At 48.7% G+C, this 22,182-nt stretch overlaps 11 protein-coding genes and 1 non-coding gene across 12 annotated transcripts; 11 read left to right on the forward strand and 1 right to left on the reverse strand.

Moving 5' to 3' along the window:
• Nucleotides 1-1,873: 1,873 nt before the first annotated feature.
• Nucleotides 1,874-2,185, forward strand: TbgDal_VII1060 (hypothetical protein, unlikely; the record flags this gene model as incomplete). Its single annotated transcript, XM_011776113.1, has 1 exon — nt 1,874-2,185. One exon carries the CDS (start codon nt 1,874-1,876, stop codon nt 2,183-2,185), a length of 312 nt encoding a protein of 103 aa, XP_011774415.1.
• Nucleotides 2,186-2,652: 467 nt separating this feature from the next.
• TbgDal_VII1070 (hypothetical protein, conserved) lies at nt 2,653-4,866 on the forward strand (the record flags this gene model as incomplete). Its single annotated transcript, XM_011776114.1, has 1 exon — nt 2,653-4,866. One exon carries the CDS (start codon nt 2,653-2,655, stop codon nt 4,864-4,866), a length of 2,214 nt encoding a protein of 737 aa, XP_011774416.1.
• A 401-nt stretch (nt 4,867-5,267) lies between these two features.
• TbgDal_VII1080 (asparagine synthetase a, putative) lies at nt 5,268-6,323 on the forward strand (the record flags this gene model as incomplete). The annotated part of the gene is made up of 1 exon (XM_011776115.1): nt 5,268-6,323. The coding sequence occupies one exon, from the start codon at nt 5,268-5,270 to the stop codon at nt 6,321-6,323; it is 1,056 nt and encodes a 351-aa protein (XP_011774417.1).
• A 1,231-nt stretch (nt 6,324-7,554) lies between these two features.
• Nucleotides 7,555-8,055, forward strand: TbgDal_VII1090 (glutathione peroxidase-like protein 1; the record flags this gene model as incomplete). The annotated part of the gene is made up of 1 exon (XM_011776116.1): nt 7,555-8,055. One exon carries the CDS (start codon nt 7,555-7,557, stop codon nt 8,053-8,055), a length of 501 nt encoding a protein of 166 aa, XP_011774418.1.
• A 401-nt stretch (nt 8,056-8,456) lies between these two features.
• Nucleotides 8,457-8,987, forward strand: TbgDal_VII1100 (glutathione peroxidase-like protein 3, putative; the record flags this gene model as incomplete). Its single annotated transcript, XM_011776117.1, has 1 exon — nt 8,457-8,987. One exon carries the CDS (start codon nt 8,457-8,459, stop codon nt 8,985-8,987), a length of 531 nt encoding a protein of 176 aa, XP_011774419.1.
• Nucleotides 8,988-10,245: 1,258 nt separating this feature from the next.
• TbgDal_VII1110 (hypothetical protein, conserved) lies at nt 10,246-14,184 on the forward strand (the record flags this gene model as incomplete). The annotated part of the gene is made up of 1 exon (XM_011776118.1): nt 10,246-14,184. The coding sequence occupies one exon, from the start codon at nt 10,246-10,248 to the stop codon at nt 14,182-14,184; it is 3,939 nt and encodes a 1,312-aa protein (XP_011774420.1).
• A 315-nt stretch (nt 14,185-14,499) lies between these two features.
• On the forward strand, nt 14,500-14,892 carry TbgDal_VII1120 (hypothetical protein, conserved; the record flags this gene model as incomplete). The annotated part of the gene is made up of 1 exon (XM_011776119.1): nt 14,500-14,892. The coding sequence occupies one exon, from the start codon at nt 14,500-14,502 to the stop codon at nt 14,890-14,892; it is 393 nt and encodes a 130-aa protein (XP_011774421.1).
• A 377-nt stretch (nt 14,893-15,269) lies between these two features.
• On the forward strand, nt 15,270-15,749 carry TbgDal_VII1130 (hypothetical protein, conserved; the record flags this gene model as incomplete). Its single annotated transcript, XM_011776120.1, has 1 exon — nt 15,270-15,749. The coding sequence occupies one exon, from the start codon at nt 15,270-15,272 to the stop codon at nt 15,747-15,749; it is 480 nt and encodes a 159-aa protein (XP_011774422.1).
• Nucleotides 15,750-16,669: 920 nt separating this feature from the next.
• TbgDal_VII1140 (hypothetical protein, unlikely) lies at nt 16,670-17,236 on the reverse strand (the record flags this gene model as incomplete). Its single annotated transcript, XM_011776121.1, has 1 exon — nt 16,670-17,236. The coding sequence occupies one exon, from the start codon at nt 17,234-17,236 to the stop codon at nt 16,670-16,672; it is 567 nt and encodes a 188-aa protein (XP_011774423.1).
• TbgDal_VIItGly01 lies at nt 16,871-16,941 on the forward strand. Its single transcript has one exon. It is a non-coding gene; the product is annotated as a tRNA-Gly (tRNA).
• Nucleotides 17,237-17,261: 25 nt separating the features above from the next.
• Nucleotides 17,262-17,774, forward strand: TbgDal_VII1150 (RNA-binding protein, putative; the record flags this gene model as incomplete). Its single annotated transcript, XM_011776122.1, has 1 exon — nt 17,262-17,774. One exon carries the CDS (start codon nt 17,262-17,264, stop codon nt 17,772-17,774), a length of 513 nt encoding a protein of 170 aa, XP_011774424.1.
• A 654-nt stretch (nt 17,775-18,428) lies between these two features.
• Nucleotides 18,429-21,887, forward strand: TbgDal_VII1160 (regulator of chromosome condensation, putative; the record flags this gene model as incomplete). The annotated part of the gene is made up of 1 exon (XM_011776123.1): nt 18,429-21,887. The coding sequence occupies one exon, from the start codon at nt 18,429-18,431 to the stop codon at nt 21,885-21,887; it is 3,459 nt and encodes a 1,152-aa protein (XP_011774425.1).
• Nucleotides 21,888-22,182: the final 295 nt, after the last annotated feature.

Here is a 22,182-nt window from a genome sequence, read left to right on the forward strand (position 1 = left end):
TTTATCTCTTTCTCTTTTCTTCTGTTGACTTTGTTTTTCCTTTTATCCACAGGGTAGCGATGAGGCAAGGATGTCCATACATATATATATATATATTTATAGGTGAAGGAATGTACAAACATGAAACAAATAAGTGGATATTTAAATATATAAGTATATATGTACTTGTGTAATGTGAGTGAGTAAATAAATAAGTGAATGAGTCTGCGTGTGTTTCGAATATTGACGAAATGAATCTATGAACTAAGTTATGTATTCTTTTTCCCCCTTTCCAGTATCCCTTGTATTTTCGGGCGCTGATGTTTCTTTTGTTTTGTTCTGTTGTTGTTCTTTTCTAGAGACTTCGTTCCAAAGTACGAAAATGCCTCGTTGGTCTCTTTTCTTGTTCTTATTCTGTCTGTGAGATGCATTGCTTCATCTTAAATTTTCTGGCTTCGCCTTTCGTTTTTTTTTATTGTTTTCGCCTTACTACCGCTTCCGTGACCATCGAGAGGCGCACGTTGCTTTTGTTATGGTGCCTACGTATGCGTTGCCCATATTCCTTCACATTACATTACATCACTGTTGTGAGCTCAATAACGTACTCAAGGAGACGGCACCACAACGAACGAGAGCGAAATGAATAAATGGAGGACAGGTGGCGAAAAAGAAAAAGTAAGAAAAAAGAGGAAAATAATAAAAGAGAAAGAAATAGAGAAGTAGAGAAAATAATTACAATAATAAAGCAAAGCATATATCATGACGGTAACTACAATGTCTCGTGCTTTCCCCCACACATCAACGGCCCCCAAAATCTCGTCTTCCAATCAGTTCTTTCTTTCCTTTTTTGTTTTGTTGTTGTCGGCACTGGCTTTGCTTTATCAACCTATATCTATATCTATCCATATTTATATATATTTATGATTTGAAGTGACGCAACCTGCCGGTTCGCTTTATGTTAACTGAGTGGGTGGGAACAAAAGAAATTGTAAATAGCTAATTTTGTTTTCCTTTAATTGGGACAATTTTAGCGAGTACATGAGATCTTTTCCCCTCCCGTTTTTTTGCCTCTATTGTTTATGACACAGCACAAACACAAACACAAACACACGCACACACACAAACACACACACACACACATATGCTCAAAAAGGGGGGAAAAAGGGAGGAATACTTGTGTATGCACAAAGAAGAAAGAAAAAAAAAAGAAGAATGAAATATAGAAGGGAGCTATGAGAAGAGCAATTTTCATTGTGGTTATTTCTACTACTATTATGAGGAACGGTAACATTGTTATTATTTAGCTTTAGTGTGCGACTATGTTACCCCATTTTGTGTTTGTTTGTTTGTTTAATTGTTATGTTCGTTCTTATTTATATGTGTAACAAACACATCATCTTTATCTTCTATGCGCCGGGCAGGAATGATCTTGTGAATGGCGTCTTTTGCTTTTTTTTTGTGTGTGATGGAAAGAGAGAGTTCAAGAAGGGGGAAGGAGAGGAAAAAAAATAAAAAGAAAACATCATGCTTGCATGCATAGGCATTAATGTATGTCTTTGTGCGTAGTACATCGTTGCTCCAGAACACAGAAATGCAATATCTGACCAAAGTAAGGAGAGAGGAGACATAATGCGTGATACTATTTTTTTCTTTTGAAAAAGATGAAAAAGAGATAAAGCAACAGGGGATGAAAGGTTTAAAATTATGCTTTGCTAATCGGTTACTATTATCACTACGATTATCATTACAATTACTGTTGTCATTTTTTTTTTAAAAAGTTTTAATAAAAAGAAAAGCAACAATACCATCATCGTTGCGTCGTAGAGGATACACACTTCTTTGCTACATCCCCTGTTATTTTTCCATTTTAAAACAAAATTTGTGGTGCTGACTAATGGAAGTTAAGTGGAGCGCTCATGCACCAACGAAGAAGGACGAGGAGAGGAGGGAAATGCGGAAAGGAAAAGGAAAAAAGAAAGATCGAAACCTTCAAAGAGAGTCTAAAGGGGTGGTGTGCCGCTTACATAAAAGTAACTCCATACAAGACGTACACAAATATACATATACCTGTTCATCCTTTGATTTTCCCTTTCTTCCTCTTCTTTTTCATTTCGGCCTTGAAGCGACATTAATACTTAAAGATCCCTTGTTTTACATCTCACAGTTTAAGATTTGTGAAGAGTGTGCATGTTTTGCTCGGCAATAAATGGGAAAATAAAGACGTGAAATATATGTATGTATGTATATATATATATATATATTTCGTCCTCTCTCACACCCTCGTGTGTTCCACACGCTCAAGGGCGAACTTTTGTTGATTCTTTTTATTATTTTTCCCTTGAATGCTCTTTCACTTCCTCATAAGTTTTTATTAGGAAGTTTAATTGTTTATTATCCTTTTTTTTAAAAAAAAAATACGTATTTTAATTTGTTTTTGCTGTTTTTTGCGAAAAAAAATTCACAAAAATTTCGTAAAATAAGTTGTCTTTTTCCTCTTTTTCTTTTCTTTTTTCTTTTAAATTCGTTCTTCCCGCTGTTTATATATATATATATATATATATATATGTTATGTGGGTGTATTGAGAAAAGTGGGTTAAGTAGGGAGGTGGAAAAGGGTTCGTTAATCAAATTAGGTTAAACCTGAGAAAATAAAAAGAACGAAAATTTGTGCCAATGAATACCACAGGGGAGCCCGAAAAGGCTGCTGCCCCACCAGCGGTCCGGCGGCGTGGGCGGGGGACATTCAACAGGCCGTTGCGAGCTGAAGAACCCACCGCTCCCAACGCCACAGCGAGTCATGCGGGTGATAATGTTTCCGTAATAACAACCGTCACAACCGCTGTTCTTCCCGCCTCAACAGGTCCGTCAACTCGGGTACCTGAGGAGGATCTTGCGGCGGAATATGGTGGACAGAAGCGTGACATTCCTCTCAACATCCGTGAAAACTTCGGTGTGCATGAGGAGGAACAGGTGGTGGACACGGTGCGGCAGCTTCTGTTCCGCGGAGAGAAGCGCCGGCGGTATTGCGTTATCGTGGGAAACCTTCAAAACCCCGACAGGCCCATTACACTGAAACTGTTTGGTCATAAAGGATTGAAGCCATTTAAACTACAGAACAAACTTATCAGGTTAGTTAATATAAGTGTTAGCCGCCCACGTCTAATCAAGCAAACAGATGCATCGAAGGAAGAACAAGAGGTGTGGAGTGGGGGTGGTAGCGACGATGAGGTAATTGCGGACGCTCAGGCTGACGCTGTGACTAAGACCGAAAATGATTTCGACAATCAAGGTTCCTGTGACCACGGACAGCAACAAAAGTGGCGAAAAGAAGAACAAGAAGGCACACCGAAACGCGACTATGAAAGCGAAATCCAGAGGGCGCATGAGCGACGAAACCCGGGAGGGGATGGGGGAGTAAAGGATGGTGAAGAATCCCAACCGACCATTCGAATGAGTGGAAGTGAAGTGCAAAAAAACGGAAGTGGGGATATGGATGTTAAGACCAACGAACGACCACCCAGTCAATCTGGTGAAGGACGAGACCAGGGTTGGGAGGAGAAGACGATGGATACAGAAACTCGCGACGTTGATGATTATGCGAACGAGGATGTGGTTTTGCCGCTCACCGTGGAGATACGTGATTCCACCGCCACCAACATTGGTCAGCCGTCGTCCATTGCGAACAGTCCTGTTCTCACCGCAACACGCTTCGACACGCTTTATGGTTATTTTTTTCGTGAGTTTCAGCATCTTCTGCAACTAGAGGATGTTCGGATGCATCAAGTCTCTATTAACCTTAGTCTTGGTGCCGTCTATTGTTGTTTGGCCCGTGAGGGTTCGTACATCACTCCGCTGAAATACGCAACATTTAGTGAGTTTGTACAGCGCATGAACGAGGAAAGCATGCAACTTTACTTCTTGAAGGACGCCCCGATTTGTGTTTCCCGTGCTGTTGACAGGGAGTGCGGTGCGCTGCAGTCTGAGGCCGCATTTTCGCTTGTCAAGATTTACTTCTTTTCAAATGAGCGGCAAAGCCGAACGGTTGCGCGGGCGATGTGGGATGCGCATGAAAATCGGTTCGTATTGCTCGATATGGAGAACATGGGTGTAACCTTCACATGGACCGTCTTCTCCGTTGATGAAACTGATATTCAGAATAACCAAAAGAAACATCAAGGGGAAGGCGTAAGCAATGATAGTGGTATTCCCGATGGTGACAGTGCTACGGAGACCGATAAACCCATGCGGAAGAAAACAGTAGCGTTCCCTTTCGAATTGGAGCTCCGGGCCTATCGTCGTTGGAAGCAGCACACGGAGCACCCAGTCGCCCCAATTGCTGAGGCAATCCTCGACAAACTTTCGTTGGCGGAGCACAATCTCATTCAGTACGGTTCCACAATAGGCTATGAGAATATGGACTTGTCGAAAGTATGCGATGCAGACGCCGAATCAGAAGACTTTAACGTTGAGAGTATCATCGTCGAGCACACATCAAGGGTGAAACCGCGCGGTACCGACCTAACGGTTGACAGTACCTCATCATTGTGGATTGAAAACTTTGCCGCCGCCCGGGCACTTCGCGAGCGCATGGCGAAAGGACTCGTTGGAAATGAGGAAAGAAGTAACGTGAAAACGCGCCACGGGGAGCGGTCGGGACGCAAGGGAGCGCCAGTTCCTAACGTAAAGCCAGTGACGCCCGCATCCCGGTTGACATTTTTTCGTTCTCGTGGTTCAACAGTGCACTGGAAACTTCGACCGGGATACAGCACTGAGGAGAACCTCTCCCCTCTGAGCGAAGCTCTACATTTTGTGCAACAGGTGCTCAAGACGGCAAACGAAATTGAAGGCCGGTCCGCGCGTGGTGGTGTAGCACCTGAACCTTTATAGTTGGGAGGTATTCTACGCGGCAATTACGATTGGCTTTCGTGAGAGAATGTGTTTCATACTGTTGGGCTAAGAAGTCTGCTTTCCCCCCTCTTAACCTGTTCGACGCCCCTCGATCTCGTTATGTCGTTGGGTACACCAATTGCCCCTCCTCTATTGCTTGCAGCTTATGGAATTTTGGTTCTGTTGCTCTTTTTTTTTTTTCCTCTTCCTCCCCTCAATCCTTGCGCTACTGACATTCCCATCAATACCAATAACAGACACAAAACAGTGTAAGCAGGTACCATCGCAATACCGAGGAGAATATAGCTTTGTTTGTTTTATTTTGACGTAGTGCTAAACTTTGTGTTCGCGTGCAAGTTCAGTGATATATATATTTTTGGTAAAAGTAAAACCAGACATTCATGGGCGACGACGGTTATTCGTCATACGTCCTGCTTCAGGAACAGATCCTGACAGTGAAGCGTAGCTTCAGCGAAGCTCTCGAAAAGGAATTAAATTTGGTTGAGGTGCGAGCACCGATTCTGTTTCGGGTGGGTGACGGAACACAGGACAATCTCTCCGGCCTCGAGAAGGCAGTTCAGGTCCCTGTCAAGGCCATTCCCAATGCATCATTTGAGGTGGTACATTCACTTGCCAAGTGGAAGCGACGGACGCTCGCTAACTACAAGTTTGCTCCAGGCCATGGGCTCTACACCCACATGACGGCACTGCGTGTGGATGATGTTCTGGACAATATCCACTCTGTTGTGGTGGACCAGTGGGACTGGGAAATGGTGATGAAGGATGACCAGCGCAATTTGGCCTTCTTAAAGGAGGTTGTCTGTAAGGTGTATGCCGCAATCCGAAAAACGGAGTTGGCTGTCTGTGAAAAGTACAAGCAGAAGCCTATTCTCCCGGAGACCATACAGTTTGTGCATGCAGAGCACCTACTTCTGGCGTACCCAAACCTAACAGCTAAGGAGCGTGAGCGGGAGATTGCACGAGAATACGGCGCTGTTTTCCTCATTGGCATAGGCGCTGTCCTTAGCAGTGGGGATCGGCATGATGCACGGGCGCCGGATTATGATGATTGGACCTCTCCAGTTGAGGCATCCCAAGTCGTTTTCCCCCGAACCTCTAAACCCATACCAACGATGAACTCCCTTTCGTCACTGAAGGGGCTGAATGGTGACATTCTGCTTTACAATCCTACGCTGGAAGATTCGCTTGAGGTGAGCAGCATGGGCATCCGCGTGAATGCCGAGGCTTTGCGTCACCAAATTTCTCTGACGGGAGACGATTCTCTTCTCAAAAGTGAGTGGCACCAACAGCTGCTGAATGGTGAGTTTCCCCAGACTGTTGGCGGTGGTATTGGCCAGAGTCGCATGGTGATGTTCATGCTAAGAAAGAAGCATATCGGGGAGGTGCAATGCAGCGTCTGGCCTGAGGAGATTCGGAAAAAGCACAATTTGTTGTAAAAAACTTTTTTCATCATTTCCCCCCCTTTGTTTTCACCTTCTTCATTTGTTTTGGTTTTGCCTTTAATGCAGAGCGGAATAAATTACCTTTTCGTATTATTCCCGTTGGTGCGTGTTCTCGCATCGGGATATCGTCATCATTCGTGTTTCTTTCTTGTTTTGTCCTTTTAAAGTTTCGGTAATCGAATGTTTTTTCCTCTTTTTCTTTGGGTAGGGGGAGGAGAGGGGAGGTGGAGAGGACGGCTCATACTTTTTTTCGTCGTTAAAATTTTATCCCTTTCGTTTCCAATCTGTTTCTTGTCTTGTATTTATTTTCAGAAGGCAGGACCGCGGCTACCTGCTGGAAGTGTGTGTCATGGCCGCTCTTACTATTTCCGCCCATTTGTTGTTATTTATATTTTTGAAATTTGACGTATTGAAGGATGAAAATAGTACGGGATATGTTAAAGCGTCGAAATAGAACCAAGGCGGAACACTCGGGAATTGTCTAAATAAGTATATGCATGTAAGGAGGGTAAGAAAGCGGTGTCAATCGAAAAAGTGAAATACTAAAAAATAGAGGAGGTGGTGAAGATGCGCCAATTAATCAAACTTCCCTGTGGTTGGCACCTCCTGCCTTAACTCATTTTTGTGTCGTTTATATATATATATATAAATGTCACGATAGCCCGCACTACTTTGGTAGCTTCTTTTTCTTTTTCCATTTTTGTTCATCCTTTCCTGCTCTGGCAGAGATAATGAGTAAGAAACGTTACCTCACGCATACTCTTGTGGTGATGAATAGTTGGCGACGGGAATGCGGAGGGGGAGGAGGGAGGCAAACTCCTATTAAGTGCAGTAACACCGAGGTAACGAAATTGCGTTAGAAGGTAAAAGGATGGGGGCTGCACTTGTTTGTCTCATGAAACTTTTTAATATCCCTTCGTAAGCGCATGCGTTAACTAAGAAGGGTGCCAAGCCCTGCCACTCAGTTTGTGACCGGCTTTGTGCCAGGTAATGCTGAGAGCCCCAATAATCTACACTCGACACAATATTGAGTGAACCAGAGACCCGTGTGTGTGTGCGTGTGGAGGGCGGGATTACATGTAATGAATTTGTGGTGCCTGCATGTGTTTGGACCGCTCATTTGACGAAAAAGAAAAAGTTCTCTTTTGGCATCAACCATAACATCTCGTAAAAGGGAAGGTTGGTAGGTTTACGCGCGAACGAGTAGGTTGGAGGAGGCGCCTACATGTCTACAATCTTTGACTTTGAGGTGCTTGACGCCGACCATAAGCCATATAATCTCGTGCAACACAAGGGCTCTCCGCTACTGATATACAATGTGGCATGCAAAGCCGGTTACACAAAGGGTGGTTATGAAACGGCGACAACACTCTACAACAAGTACAAGTCACAGGGCTTCACTGTTTTGGTGTTTCCCTGCAATGAGTTTGGTGGTCAGGAAGCCGGAAACGAGGAGGAAATCAAGGAGTTTGTATGCACCAAGTTCAAGGCTGAGTTTCCAATTATGGCGAAAATTAACGTAAATGGTGAAAACGCACACCCATTGTATGAGTACATGAAAAAAACTAAACCTGGTATTCTTGCAACGAAGGCTATCAAATGGAACTTTACATCCTTCCTCATTGATCGAGATGGCGTACCCGTGGAGCGCTTCTCACCTGGTGCCTCTGTGAAGGATATTGAGAAAAAACTCATTCCACTGCTCGAAAGCACGCAGAGCGCGTGATGGATTTGTCGCTGAAACGGAGTGCGCGGCTGGTGATGTGAAGTGCTACCGATGATCGAGGACAGTGAAGTTGTAAATGATAATATGAAAAACGCGGTAATGAAGGGACCGTAAGTTTGCCCGCTTATGGTGATTATGGCACCCAGGTGTAACGCCAGCGGAGGTCATTTGTTTTTCTCCATTATAATTTTTTTGTTTTGAAAGGGCGTTGTGTCGTGTGTCACTCAGTGAATGTTGCTGTAATTAAGTCAGAAGGGAAGTGGTTAAGGGGCAAGCTTCTGTTTTTGTGAACGAGGTAGTGCATCAACTAATATTGTACAGATTAGTCGCCTTCAGTTCCTATTTCGCTTTGTTTTTGTCCTTGCGTCGTTGGGAAGCAACACAAACAAGACTACCAACTCATGCTGCGTTCATCTCGGAAAAAGATGTCAGCTGCTTCGTCAATCTTTGACTTTGAGGTGCTTGACGCCGACCATAAGCCATATAATCTCGTGCAACACAAGGGCTCTCCGCTACTGATATACAATGTGGCAAGTAAATGCGGTTACACAAAGGGTGGTTATGAAACGGCGACAACACTCTACAACAAGTACAAGTCACAGGGCTTCACTGTTCTGGCGTTCCCGTGTAACCAATTTGGTGGTCAGGAACCCGGAAACGAGGAGGAAATCAAGGAGTTTGTATGCACCAAGTTCAAGGCTGAGTTTCCAATTATGGCGAAAATTAACGTAAATGGTGAAAACGCACACCCATTGTATGAGTACATGAAAAAAACTAAACCTGGTATCCTTGCAACGAAGGCTATCAAATGGAACTTTACATCCTTCCTCATTGATCGAGATGGCGTACCCGTGGAGCGCTTCTCACCTGGTGCCTCTGTGAAGGATATTGAGGAAAAACTCATTCCGCTGCTCGGGAGTGCGCGACTTTGAAAGAAGAATACGTCTCTGGACCGCGACAACGCAAGACGCGGGAGGGGGGTGTTTTGGTGTGCTTTGCTGCGCTGTTAAGTTTTCATTGTGTCTGTGTTTTTCATTGTTTCTATTTTTACCGAGTACTCAGCACTGGCTTGAGGCAATCAGTGGAGTTGAGGTTGAAAGGGAGGGCCGCGGAAGCTGCTCAGAGAGATGCAAGAACCGAATTTGCGATCCCTTGCGGGGGTGCATTGTCTCTCCCCTTTTGGTGCAAGTTCCACACGTATCGTACCCGCCGTTTATCTTGGACGTGGAAGCAAATCCAACGTCTGCCACGGACGGGCACTCGTACTATCCGCGAACCCTGTTGTCGCGGCCTCCAGTTGCATAATGAGCGAAGAAGTGTGGTGTAGAGGGTTTTTCTTCTCAAGAAACCGAAGCACCTCTCAGATAGTTGGTTAAATAGTGTGGTTTACTGTCTTCGTAGTCTCCACAAATGACGTTATTGCAGTAGATTCAGTTTGCTTCATTCCTTTGGCCGTTGTGGAAAGTTTCGTCCATGTTTGTATGCGTGTTTTAGTGGAGTCGGGTTGGCATTTAGAAGCGCGCTCGCGGAGAGGACAGACGGGGTCAATAGGGATGCAAAGATTTTACGTGATCTGATTTTCAAATATTCATTTTGTATCGATCGAAGGATCCAGTTACACCATACACACCCGTATTTCCCTTTTTGCATGGTGCTCACATTATGATGGCCTCTTTTTTTTTTTTTTTTGCGTTCTCTGCTTAACAATCGGTGCATTTACGCACTTACTTGCACTGTCGACGAGTAAATATACTTCATTCTTTTTGCGCTGCTAGGTGCACTTGTTTGTAGGGTTGCACGTATTCATTTCTGCCGTTGTGGCATCGTTATATTTCAGTTGAATTTCTTTTCGCCCGTAGCTTGCCACTCCCTCCGGATTGTACCGTCTCTTGACACCACAAGAAATAGTTGAGAGTTTGTTTGCCTTCCGCGCAGAGGCTTCTGCTATTTAAAGAGGGAGACTCTAGTGGACACTTCCCTTGCATCTGCTTTGATCGGCTGACGCGCGTGGGCCTCTCACTGTTTTGTTGACCTGTGGCGACCCTTCTCCCCTTAGTGAAAAAGCTCCAGCATGCACAACAGAAACACATAAAGTGCTGGTACTTGTACAGATTCGTGGGGGAAGTGCGGGGGTTTTCTGGCGCACGGAAAGGGGCCAAAATTTACCATTTTTTTTTTGTTTCGCAACGAATGCCAGGATCCAATAGGGCGCAACTTTCGGCGTTATTTTCTATCGTGTCAGCAGCCACTCATCCTGGTGTGAGGGCTGGGCGAATCCCATGCGTGACGCAAGTAACGGCCCCAAATGGTGCAACGGCTCCGTCGGCTACTGCATTGAGGCCTGAGAAGTCGCACTTGACCTGGCAAGAGGCGCTTTGCGAAATGGAAGGATTGCACGAAATGTCAGTGCCGGTACGTTCCGCTGTGGCGCTGCATGAATTCCTCACCTCAGAAGCAAAGAAGCTTGGATGTGACGCCGCGCAACGGGGAGAACTGCGGCGGCGGGCCGGCGTCTTCTGTGCGAAGGACAACGCCCGCTGCCCATGGTGGTCCAGCGGCGTTTTCGCGGGTGATGATTCTCGTGTTAATGGGAGGAAGCTAAAGGACGTCCTGGTGGAGGAAATGGAAGGATGTCGTGCATGGGCAACAGAATGCATCCAGAAAATGGGGAGTGCAGCTGGTATAGACCAGACAAGGTGCGCTTTAAAACCGGTAGGTGGTGCGGGGGAGCCGTTTGAGGAGATTTGTGGAGCTGTTGCGTGCTGCGCCGGCGAAGAATCAGGGGTGGTTGAATCGTTCGCGCTGGCATCCGTTCTCCTGAATCACCTGCGACCAATGCGTCGTTGCGTTGTGGAACTGGCCAGGGACGCATGGGGGGAAGCACTAAATGTGTGTGAGCAATTTCTAAACAGTGATGATGCAATCTCCTCAGCGCTAGGGGCAGAACTCTTTCGTTGCGTCGCTTCTGTCGCTCCTTCGAACAGTAGAGTGAAGCTCCTCAGTCTGTACGTGCATCAAAGGAGGAATCAACTGCTCAGTAATTTAAAGGACCTCCCAAACCTCTTCCGTTTCTGCTCCCTACGGTGCTTTGATGAGGAGGAACTTCTCAACTGGAGGCGTAAACTTAGAGAGCAAATGCAGGCAATGCTCGACATCATCCGGGAGATGGACGCTCTAGATGTGGAGAGGGCACAAGAGTTCAAGCGGGCGTGTAGTTTGGGCCGAAGAGCCGCAGTAAACATGGTTCCAGCTGGTGGTTACTCCCAAGAGCACCACGGTTCTCACAGTAACCGTTCTTCGTTTTCTTCACCTGCATCCTTTTCTCGTAATATGGAAAAACGGGGGTGCGGGGTGGAGTGTGAGGAGGGAAAGAAGAGCGTACAGGTGCGTGAAATAAGTGCGAAAGGCGCAGAGTATGTGAAAGGAAATGTAGAGGGTTTGGACAATACGTCGAGGTCCGGGAACAGGTTCACGTCGTCCGAGATGGCGGTAGTGTCATCATGCTGGCAGCGCACGGCATTAGAAACTTGGCGGAAGCAACGTGGGAGTGCCATCAGAATGTTGTGTAGCCAGGACGGAAAAGAAGCGAAGGAAGGGGGTCAGGGAAAACAGTTCCGGGTGGAACTTGGGCACCACGAAGCGTGTCGAGTGGATGTCGCTGAAGGCCCTCACAGGACACCGCTATCCCGCCTCAGGGCCACAATAAGCGGTGGGTGTAAGGATTACTCGGACCTGCTCACCGCACTCTGCAGTTGGGTTAGGGAAAATCGCCGCGACTTGAATGAGACCTGCTATATGACGTTTGTCCTAGAGATTGTTGTATTTATTTTTGTTTGTGAACTCCGACCCAGTGTAGGTGTGGCTGCGTTGTCGCGGCTCACCTCCCTGTTGGTGCAGTTCAGGAAGGAGCAGGCAGTCAATAATTCAGTGAATTTGTTTACTGAGCCGCTGACTGTGGGCCTCGCCGCAGTTGCTTTGCGCACGTCTATGGAGGCAGCGCGTCGTGGGACGGTGCGTGGTGGTATTGCCATCGATCCAGAGGATGTTGGGAACTCCCCATTCCTGAAGGACGTTGCCGCACTGCTCTTCGAGGTCCGGCTTCCTCATATGTTGCGCCAAACCGTATCCATTCTCCGTGACGGTTACTTCACCTCTCCGCTCGAAACCATAGGAGCCCCACCACCCTTGGGTTTCTCCAATGAGTTTTACCAACACACTGGTGTGATTGCTGTTCTGGTACGGATGGCAGCTTGCCGCAATATGCGACCAACGGTGTCGCCTGATTTCCCAACGGTTCCTATTCAACCAGTCGCTTTTTTGATTGAACTTACCGAGGTGGTTGGCGAAAGTGCGATTTTAATGCTCAGAGAGATTCCCCTCCGTAGGAAGAAGCCCATCCCAGGGGTTTTGAATGAAGCGCTGTGGGGTTTGTTTGTGCCCTTTGCTGCTTGGTTGCTTCACAACGGCGAGAGTCTGGCAGGGGAGTTGCCTGTCGATGGAGTCCGTCGGTTATTGAAGTTGTGTGAAGCTGTTGTTGCGGATTTAGCGGCGCGGTGGAACCATAGTGTGGTGCCAACGAGGCGACGCTGGATAAGTATGGAAAAGCCTGTTGTATCTTTGTTTACACAAGAGTACGTGGCGGATGAGGTTACTCGGCGGAAGGTGGTGAGTTTCGCATCTCTTTTGGAGGGAATACTATCTGCGGCGTTACGTTTCTTCCCCAACATTTTCTCGGAGGCACGGGGATTTTCTCGCGTGTGCAGCGCGGTCGCTATCATTCTGCATGATGTGGACACCCACACAGCTCACCAGATTATGGAATTTCTTCTCCGCCTGTCACCCCCACCGGAGCAAATGGACTGCAGTGCGCATCATGCCGTTGTGCGCTGTTTGTCTGCTATGCGTCACGGTTGTACATTATGGATGCAAGCTGTGCATCATTACACTCAAACGTTGCGCACGATCATCCGTGACGAGGAGGATGCCTCGGTTACCGCTAGCAAACGGTCTCGTGTCTCGGCGGACGTTTCAACTTCTCTTGTGCTACGCTGCGTGGGGAGTTCCAACGCCCCTCGTGCTGTTCGCTGTATGTTGACTTTACGTATTGCCGCTCTTGCATCTGCAGCAGGTATTTCTCTTAACGCTCAGTCACTGGTCTCGTGCATGCACAACTTCGTAATGCGAAGGAGTCAACCAAATGGTATCTTCAATGGCGTGCCATGGTGTGACGTGTTGGGGTGGCACAGTAACCTGATGACACGTGCAAGGAGGGCGTCGTGGGCAATGCGCGACGTACAGTTTCTCCACGCTGCGTGCCTACAGGCTCTACTTGCACAAGGGGAGTGGCCGGAGGCCCTTCTTTTATTACCGAGGGTTGAGATCCCTTTCGCAAATGACTACTGTCGGGAGGGAAGCAAGACCGGGACCCGTGGCTTCAAGAGTTGTGTCATGTCTCTCCTGGCGCTGTGCGCGTCGGATCGCACCCGAAGTTGCCGTGACACTGCAGCTACGTTGATCGAAATGGTTAGACGTCGAACATCTGAAAGGGAGATGTGCCCCACGTGGGACGGGACGGTGACTAAACTGTGTCAAATTGCGTGTGTTGAGCCTCCCATTTACCGCGGCCGTGATGAAAAATCGCGTACACCGCTTTTTCGCGATTGTGTCCCCTCATTCCCCCAACCTGCGCCTGATGCGGAGGGGGAACTCTTGATTCGGCTAGGATCAACTGCGTTGTCATACAATCATCCACGCTACAGTCACGAGGCATTGGTCAAGAGGTTGGAGGCGCGCGTTGCGAGGCTTCGGAGCGAAGTTGCGGTGACTCTTACAATAACGTGTACTGGCACTGAGGAGCCGCAGCGGGGCCATGAGGGAGAAAAACACTGCCGGCCGTCGCTGATACGAGTGTGCGAGCGCACCTCCGTGGGACTTCACCGATCGCGGGTTGTCTGGTCGCAGAATACGTTGATGAGGGAGGAAACTGACCCGAGTCGTGCAAGGGCGCATGATGAGGCGGCGAGGTCTCTCTTGGACACGCGGCTTGCCAGTGTTATGGTGCCGCTACGCCGTCTCGAGAGGATCCGTGCAGAAAAGCATAACCGACATGACGGGGGCAAGAAGTGGTAACAAGGAGGAGTGTGTAGGGAGTGAGTGGCTCGTGTGTGGTGCATAATGCCTGTTTATGCGCGTTTCGGTGTAAAGGGGGTACAAGTGGAGTTCTCTGATGACATTGCATGAAATACACACTTAATGCGGGCGCTACTTGGATATTCTGTTGCCTACCCTTTCACTGCCTTGCTTCGCTGGAGGCAAGTTTGTTGACCTTTTTCAAGTTTGTGGAAGTTGTGCGTCTGCCTACGAGGAGAGAACAAAAACTAGTAGCGATACACGGTCGGCGTCAGGGGCAAAAACAAGAAAAAAGAGGAAGGTTTTGCTTAACGAATGCTGTGCCGTAGCCCGTGCTGCGCGGCACCTGTCTTCTGCCGTATTGTCGATATTATGCGGCAGCGTGAACCTTACGCGCGTCCAGGTATTCTTTACCCTATCCGCGTGGAATTGGGTGACCGTGTGGATAAGTGTACCCCGCATGAGTTGCAGGAGCTTATTGACACGATGCTTGCTCGATCTCAGCGGTACGGCACAGTCAAAACAGGGACGGTATATAATGTGAATCAGTCTGTGGCAACGGAAATTAGGGCGTATGGACGCTACGTAGTGACGGGAAACATGCGCGGTGGCTACATCAAGGGGGATCATCGATACGGCCCGCGCTTGACGGGATATAGTGGGGCAACAACGAAACCAGGACTTAAATGGAACGGGGAGGACTTATGAAACCGCAATCGATTACCGTCCCTTCGAATATGCCTTCCTCTCCAGTCTGAAAACAGCGCGACCAAACAGTTTGAGTAGTTTGAAAAGTTGGCTTTCGGCCTGGGTTGCCTCTCATCCCAGGTTTCCTTGTTGATAACCTCCGCATTATTTGAAAATTGTATGTGTGCTGCCACACGAATGTGTACATCTATGTGTTGTGGTCCCGTTTGCATTTGCACTCGTGTTTCCTGCAGGGGATCAGCCATAAACTGGACCCCTGTTCAAGATAGGTTTACCATACTGAAAAGAAAAAGAAAAAGGAGGTGCAGCTCCGCAGTTTAGACGGCATTGGACCATTACCACACCGAAGCGGAAAAGTTGCACATAGGTGTTCTGTTATGATTACAGAGGGCGCCGCTACACCCTGTGCCGAGGTGCCGGCGATTCGCCGTGTTCGGCGAACTCGTTCACGCTTTGAGCGTCTCGTCCGCCCTGAGGATGTCGCCCCCGGTGAGCCAACCCCTAGTGTGGAGGGATGGGTCCTATTCCTCACCAACTTACCACCCAACACCACGATGGACCACATCACTGATCTTTTTGTTACGCGTGAGGGTGAGGGACTCTGGAACGTGCGGGAAGTGAAAATGCCCCTTGATAAAAATTGTGAATGTTGCGGTTATGCACTGGTGGAATTGGAAAAGCGCGAAGCCTTCGAGGCCGCATTGCGAGATATGGAAGGAATGACGTTGTCCTTCGCTGAGGGTGAACCACCAAACGGCGAGGACGCGTGGCGTCTTCACATAGCTCCGACATTCCTCGGCGAGAAGGACGACGAAGAAGAGGAGTTGGTGGCGGGAGGAAAACGGGAGCGTGAGTAGGCTTTCCCCATGCGCTTATACCACAATGGCTTCAGCGTATTCCTGTCTGTTGGTATTTGTGGGATGTCGTGCCATCTCAGATTTCCTGCTATCTTTTCCAGCTGGACGATACCCAGTGTGTGCTTCTTTACATCTTCTCTTCTTTCTTCTTTTAGTGGGCCATTCTTGTAACTGAAGGCGGTGATGGTGGTGTGATAGTTTGCGAAGCGGCGTGTGCACGGAACAAGAACAAGCGAAGAAGAGGAAACAACATCACGTGTTGGAAGTGCCACTGGGGCAAAGGGGCGTAGAGTTGGGGGAATATTCAGGGAATCGGCCTGGAATAGCCATCGTACTTCTCTTTGATTTGGTTGGGTGCCGTGTTTTAAATTTATCTTTGGTCACCACTATTAGTGATCGAGGGTTGCGATCGGTTGGAATACGAGTGCCTCGTGGGCTTCCTGTTGACAGACCCGACGTAGCACAAAGAAACCTCACACCTTTATTCCTTCCCTATTCTTCCTCACTCATACCCAGTTTGGGGAACTTAGGGTAGTGCACCCTTCCTCCACGTCGTTTATAGGGGCGTGAAGGTGAGGACGGCTGTGGGCGTTGTTTGTGGTGCTAAAAAGTTCGTTGACGACATGGCCGCTACTCGGGCGCCAAACTCCGGTACAAACCCAAATGGCGTCGGCACGTGCCCCGGAGGGAAGGATACACAAGAAGCAACAAGCCTGCCGTTTGCGGCGTTTCAGCTAGTTATGGCGGCGCTATTCATACTTAGTGGATTTGCTGTAAAGTGGATGAGGCGTCTGTCGGAACTACGGGCGCAGCAGCGCCACGAGCGACTTGGACGGGTGGAAGTGGGGTTTGGTATGGAGAGCGGTTCAACCAGATTAGTGATCTGACCTCACTGTGCGTTTGTTTGTGAGTATGTTCTGTCAGTTGTTTTTTCCTGCGGGACTCGCATAATGTGAGGTGGCTGGTGAGGGCGAATACCGCGGCCCTCGTTGTTTGTTTGCTTGCGACGGTGTTTGGTCGAGTCGCAACAATACCGTTGTTTCGGGTTGCAGCGCGCGCTTCGTCGTGACTGCTCTGCGCTGCAATCGGTAACGGGTGTGAATGAGGGGCGGGCGATCGAGGCGCAGTTGGTCTAGTGGTAGAATTCTCGCCTGCCACGCGGGAGGCCCGGGTTCGATTCCCGGACTGCGCACGTTTTTCTCCCATCTGGTCGTTTTGCATTTGGGTTCTTCCGGCCGAGGTGTTGTTAGCGACAGCGGGAGGGGAAGCAAAGAAAGTGGGAAAATGGAAAAAAAAAGAGGTGTATGAGTCATGCGCAAAGCGAAGGGATGGTGTGTTACCTCGGATATGTGTCCCGGTAACTGTTTTATTTCACCCGAAATCACATACTTGATTTGTTTTCCACCATATGTTAGTTGTTGCGACTTTCCTTCTGGCTCCACCTCCTGACTAGTGTCCAGTGTTTTTTTTTTTTTGCGGTAAAACATCGGAGTTTGGTGGCTCACCCACCGAATGCAACGATACAAGGAGGGCAGATCCGGCGCTTACACCGAAACTTATCATAAGCTGCTGGGAAAGTCTCCATGGATTGTCATCCGCAACATTGAGCACCCTGGTGGCCCAAACAAAAGGAATAGGGAGAAGGTCGCTTCTGGCGGTAACGATCTTAACGCTAATGACGATGAGTGTTGCTCCACATCACTCTCCGAGGGGGATATAGCAACTGTTTTCTCGCAGTTTGGTGAGGTGATTGATGTGAGGCTTGTGCGTCACCAGCGCACAGGCCGGTTCCTTGGCACTGCCTTTGTTAAGTTTGAAGACTACCGAAGTGCCATTTTAGCTGCGGATGAGATGAACTCCAACCATGAAAAGGGTAAGGAAGTTTCACTAACCACAACCGGGAGGGCACCATCGCAGCGGGGGATTGAGGTGGCCCGATGCGAGGAAGTTGAAGTTTGTGCGCTTCCTAGTGGCGCCGAGTCGTATGCGGAGTGGTTGAGTCGGGTTGTGTTGGAAGCGAGGTGAAAAAATTGGGAGTGGAAAAAGGGGAATGGATGATGGTCTCCGTCACTCATGTTGCCATGGTTGTGCTTCCTTTTTTTCGCGTGTCTGCCGTTCTGCCGCGGTGGTTTCTGCCACCGAAATGGGCGTGTTTCGTCTCTGCTCCGCAGGGGGAGGGAGCGAGGTGAACAGAAATTGGCGCACCTACACCCTTGCGAAGAGGGTATTGAACGTAATACGCGAAGCACAACTCTTTATCTTTGTTTTCTTTCACGTCTGATACCTCTTGTCTGTTAGAGCGTCTATGCCCTTTCTTCTTTTTTTTTTCTCGGTTGCTTTCCTTCTTCAAATACCAAGGTGCCTTTGCTACCTGTGGGCGTTCACAAGATAGCTGTAAGTATATATATATATATATAGGTACATATCTGCTCTTCCCTACCACCCGTGCGGTACGTGGTGAGAAGTTGGCGTTTGGAGGGAACAGACGCAGGGAAAGGAGCGTCAAGGGCAGTGACAACTAAGTCAAAAGAAGAGACACGAGGGGATTGAGGGCACCCTTCACTTAGTTTTGTTTCATTGCCCCTTAGTTTTGTTTTCCCCATTGGGTATCGCACACTTCCAAGCACACAATTCGTCCTGCTGGCTCATCTTCAGGACGGCAGAGGGCCATCGGCTCCGATGCGTCCATTAGTTGAGCGTTTTCTAAGGGGGGACAACAGTGTCCTATCGCAGATCCTTATGCGGGTTGAATCTCAGGGCGATCCAACATTCGGAGATAGCAGCGAACGACTCTACAACCGACTTATAGAAATGCTTGTTCATGAGGGTCGACGGGCATCAGGATCCGCACGCGGAAGCCCCAGCAATAAAGAAAATTGTTTTGTAGCCATACGCGTATTCAATATTATCTTCGAGCGGGCTGGAGTTGACGCTCCGGTTCTGCGTCGATGTCTTACGGAGTCCGGATCAAACAACGCTCGTATGATGAATTTAGATCACTACTTCTCTCAACAGGGGCACATGAATATGCATGTAGCTCGCTTTGCATTGACTTTGACCAAGATTTATCGCATTTCTGTTGAGACCCTTTTGACAGCCGCGCCAAACATTGTCCACGTGGAGAGGCTTGCAGGAAGTAGGGAAAACTCCAATGCACAATCATCAGCGAGCAGCCACGACGATAACGTTTCCCCAATGCGCGGCACGTTCAGTGCTGCACGGAGTAATTTAAGGGGGGAGGGACGTTCGGTTTCCAACCCTCGTGCTGGTCGCGGTGCAGACGGCGCTCGTGTGGAGTTGTTTCAAGCGGTAGGCAACAGCAACAGACATTGGCGAGAACTACCTGATGCACCATCTTTTGTTCCTTTCAGTGTGAACCCACTGTACAGCGAAAATGTAGGTGCCTCAAACCACACGTGGATGCCGCCCCAGTTTCCAACTCCAGTATTGCTATTCTCACGGCACTTCGGGGCGGGTTGTGAAGCCAAACTTCCAATAATGGGCGCCATTACAGCTCAACAAACTGGAGAGCAGTTAGATGCGGAGGATGCGATAGCATCACCCACTCCGGAAAGGGTGGGCGACGGTGGTGAAGCAGTGGAAGAAGTAGTTGCAGGTGAGAAACCACCGGACCTGCTGTTGTCACGCTACCTGGCGAAAGGTGCAGTGCTTACGTGGGGTAACATTGCCTCCGTCAAAACAGGAAAGAAGTTACAACTAGCAAGCCCATCGGATGGCGAAAGCCCCCCACAAGGCTCGTACACGTTGTCACCCACAAGGTTGGCCATTCCGGTTCCTGTGGTTTCTTTCAGCTGCGGCGCGTATTCATGTTATTTTGTGACAATGGAGAGAAAAATTCTAAGCTGTGGCAATGACGATTGGGGTCAGTTAGGAGCTGGGAAGTCGAAGGACTCTCAGCCCCCTGGTGCAGTCAAGGGTAGCGAAGGGAAGTACCGACTCTACCGTGTGCCGCTCCGCAGTGGTGATCAAATATGTAAGTTAGCGGCTGGTTCTGCCTTCGCTGTCGCCATTGGTTTACGGAGTAGGCGCATGTATCTCTGGGGTCAAAATTCATTCGGACAGTGCCTTGTTCACGAAGGTATGACTGTGCGAACACCCGTACTAGTGGACATCCCAGGACAATACACAGAGGTTGTGGATGTGGCTTGCGGGGGCTTCTACGCCGCACTATCTTTTACATGCGGCAGCGTAGGAACATGGGGGCTCTCCACAATGCTGGCAACAAATGTTTCACCAGATCAGCTTCGAGATGCAGATGCACCGAACAACCAGAAGTGCGCTAAAACAATTAATTTGTTCAAACCACTAAACGAGAAGGTCGTTGCGCTTCGGGCGGGGCCGTGTCATTGTCTTGCGATAACGTCAAGTGGGGCCGTATATTCATGGGGTGTAGAGCGTAATGGGCGACTTGGGCACGGCAGTGGAAAAAATGAGGAGAAAATGCGCCTCATTGACGCTCTAAGTAATCAAGTGGTTACGGATGCCAGCTGCGGCTCGTTTCACACAGCGGTTTTGACGAAGCAGGGACAGATTTTCGTCTTCGGTGAAAATACATATGGTCAGTTGGGTCTCCCGACACGGCAACCACGTTTGCTACCGGAGATACTTCCGCTGCCCAAAAGGGCAATATCCGTTTCGTGTGGACGTGAGCACACTTGCATATTGTTAGAGGACGGCGACGTCATGGCATGTGGGAGCCTTCGATGCTCAGGTGTTGGCGTAGGTTTTGGTTCTCGCTTCGTGGCTCCGCGCCGAGCTGTACAAAACTATCTCATCCTAACTTTAGCTAGTGGTGATCTGCACGTGCTTGCAGCCGGGCTCCTACGCACTATGGCACTAACCGTAGTTCAAACTCCGCCGGAGTCACCAATACTTGATGACCTACCGAAAGTCAATGAAGTAGCTAGACGTCACGGTTTGCGCGGGGTTAGCGCCGGAAATGGGTTTACAATAATTTTAGCGGAAACAGGTGAAGCCTTTTCTATTGGTCAGGGAGAAAATGGTCAGTTAGGGATGGGTGATACTTCGCTTTCACAAAAAACGGCACTTCGTAAAGTAGTTGTACCCGACTTTGAAGAGTTGTGTGCCGTGGAGTGTGGGTTTAACTTTGCCATTGCTATTGGCTCCTCCGGTGCCCTGTATAGTTGGGGCTGGAATACACACGGACAGCTCGGCCACGGTGTGGCCGTCAACTTAGGGGAAGCGGTCTTTACTCCTAAGGAGATTTCAGCGTTGAAGTCGCTTGCGCAAGTCGTTCAGGTTGCGTGTGGTGGCACTTTCGTAATTGCTCTTACTCAATGCGGGGAGGTGTATTCATGGGGAGAAACTCTGTACTGTGGTCATGGAACTGGAGGTGAGAGATGCCTAACAAACCCCAAGCGAATTGCGGCACTACAGGACATTGCGGCGGTTGCGGCAGGTGATAGGCATGCTGCTGCTGTTTCCTATGACCATGTCATTTACGCATGGGGTCGGGGTCCTGTTGGTGATGGTGGATCTCCATCCACTGTGGTGCCGGTTCCCGTAGCAGTGAAGTTTGCACACCCAGTGCGTCAACTTGTATGCTGCCAGGTGAATACGTTTATAATTACGGACGTTGGTGATCTTTATGTGTGGGGACTGAACAACAACGGACAATGTGGGGCGCTACAGTCGATGATTAACAGTGATCATTCAACTTCTACTCTTCGTCAAAAAGGGGATGAGGATGGTGGGATGAAATCGGATCAGCAACCCCTACTGTTTCCCACCTTTGTTGCGTCCGGGGTGCGTGAAGCCGCATTCACCAAAATGTGCGGAGTTTACGTTAAGGAGGACGGCAGCAGTTACGTTTGTGGTCGCGTGCGTCAAAATGGAAGGGATGTAACTCTCAAGTCCTTCACACAGCAGTGGGTCGGTCGCCCTCCCAGTGAGCGTGATGGTGAAACTGGGGCTGCCTCTCCCAGCAGTTACTTCGTCCGTTGCTTCCATGGATACGACAGTATATTCCAACTAGTAGAGCGAAAGCGACAAACTCCTGCTTCGTTGAAAACCACTAGACAAAACTTGTCGGCGTTTGTTCGCGGCTCAAAGGAAAAAGCCTTTTACCAGCGCAACAACCAGAATAGAGAGAAGTAGCCCGCCATAGGCACGTTGCATCATGTACCGTACATGCATTTTGAATGGGTGCCTAATGAGCTGGAAATTGTGAAGAGGTGGAGAGAGACATTGGTTGCGCGGGTAGATGTGAGTGCGTGCATGTGCGACGCCACTGGCTTGCAAACGTATACGCATGAGCGAAACTAGGAAACGAGAGGGTAACCGGAGTGAATAGTGATCAATTTCTTTGGTAGATAAGCAGAGAAAAGGGGGTACTTGAGGCCACCTATCTCGTACCTGACACCGTGAAAACCTGGACTACATGGGGAAGGAC

This window comes from Trypanosoma brucei, chromosome 7 (assembly GCF_000210295.1).
Source record: "Trypanosoma brucei gambiense DAL972 chromosome 7, complete sequence".
NCBI lineage: Eukaryota > Euglenozoa > Kinetoplastea > Trypanosomatida > Trypanosomatidae > Trypanosoma > Trypanosoma brucei.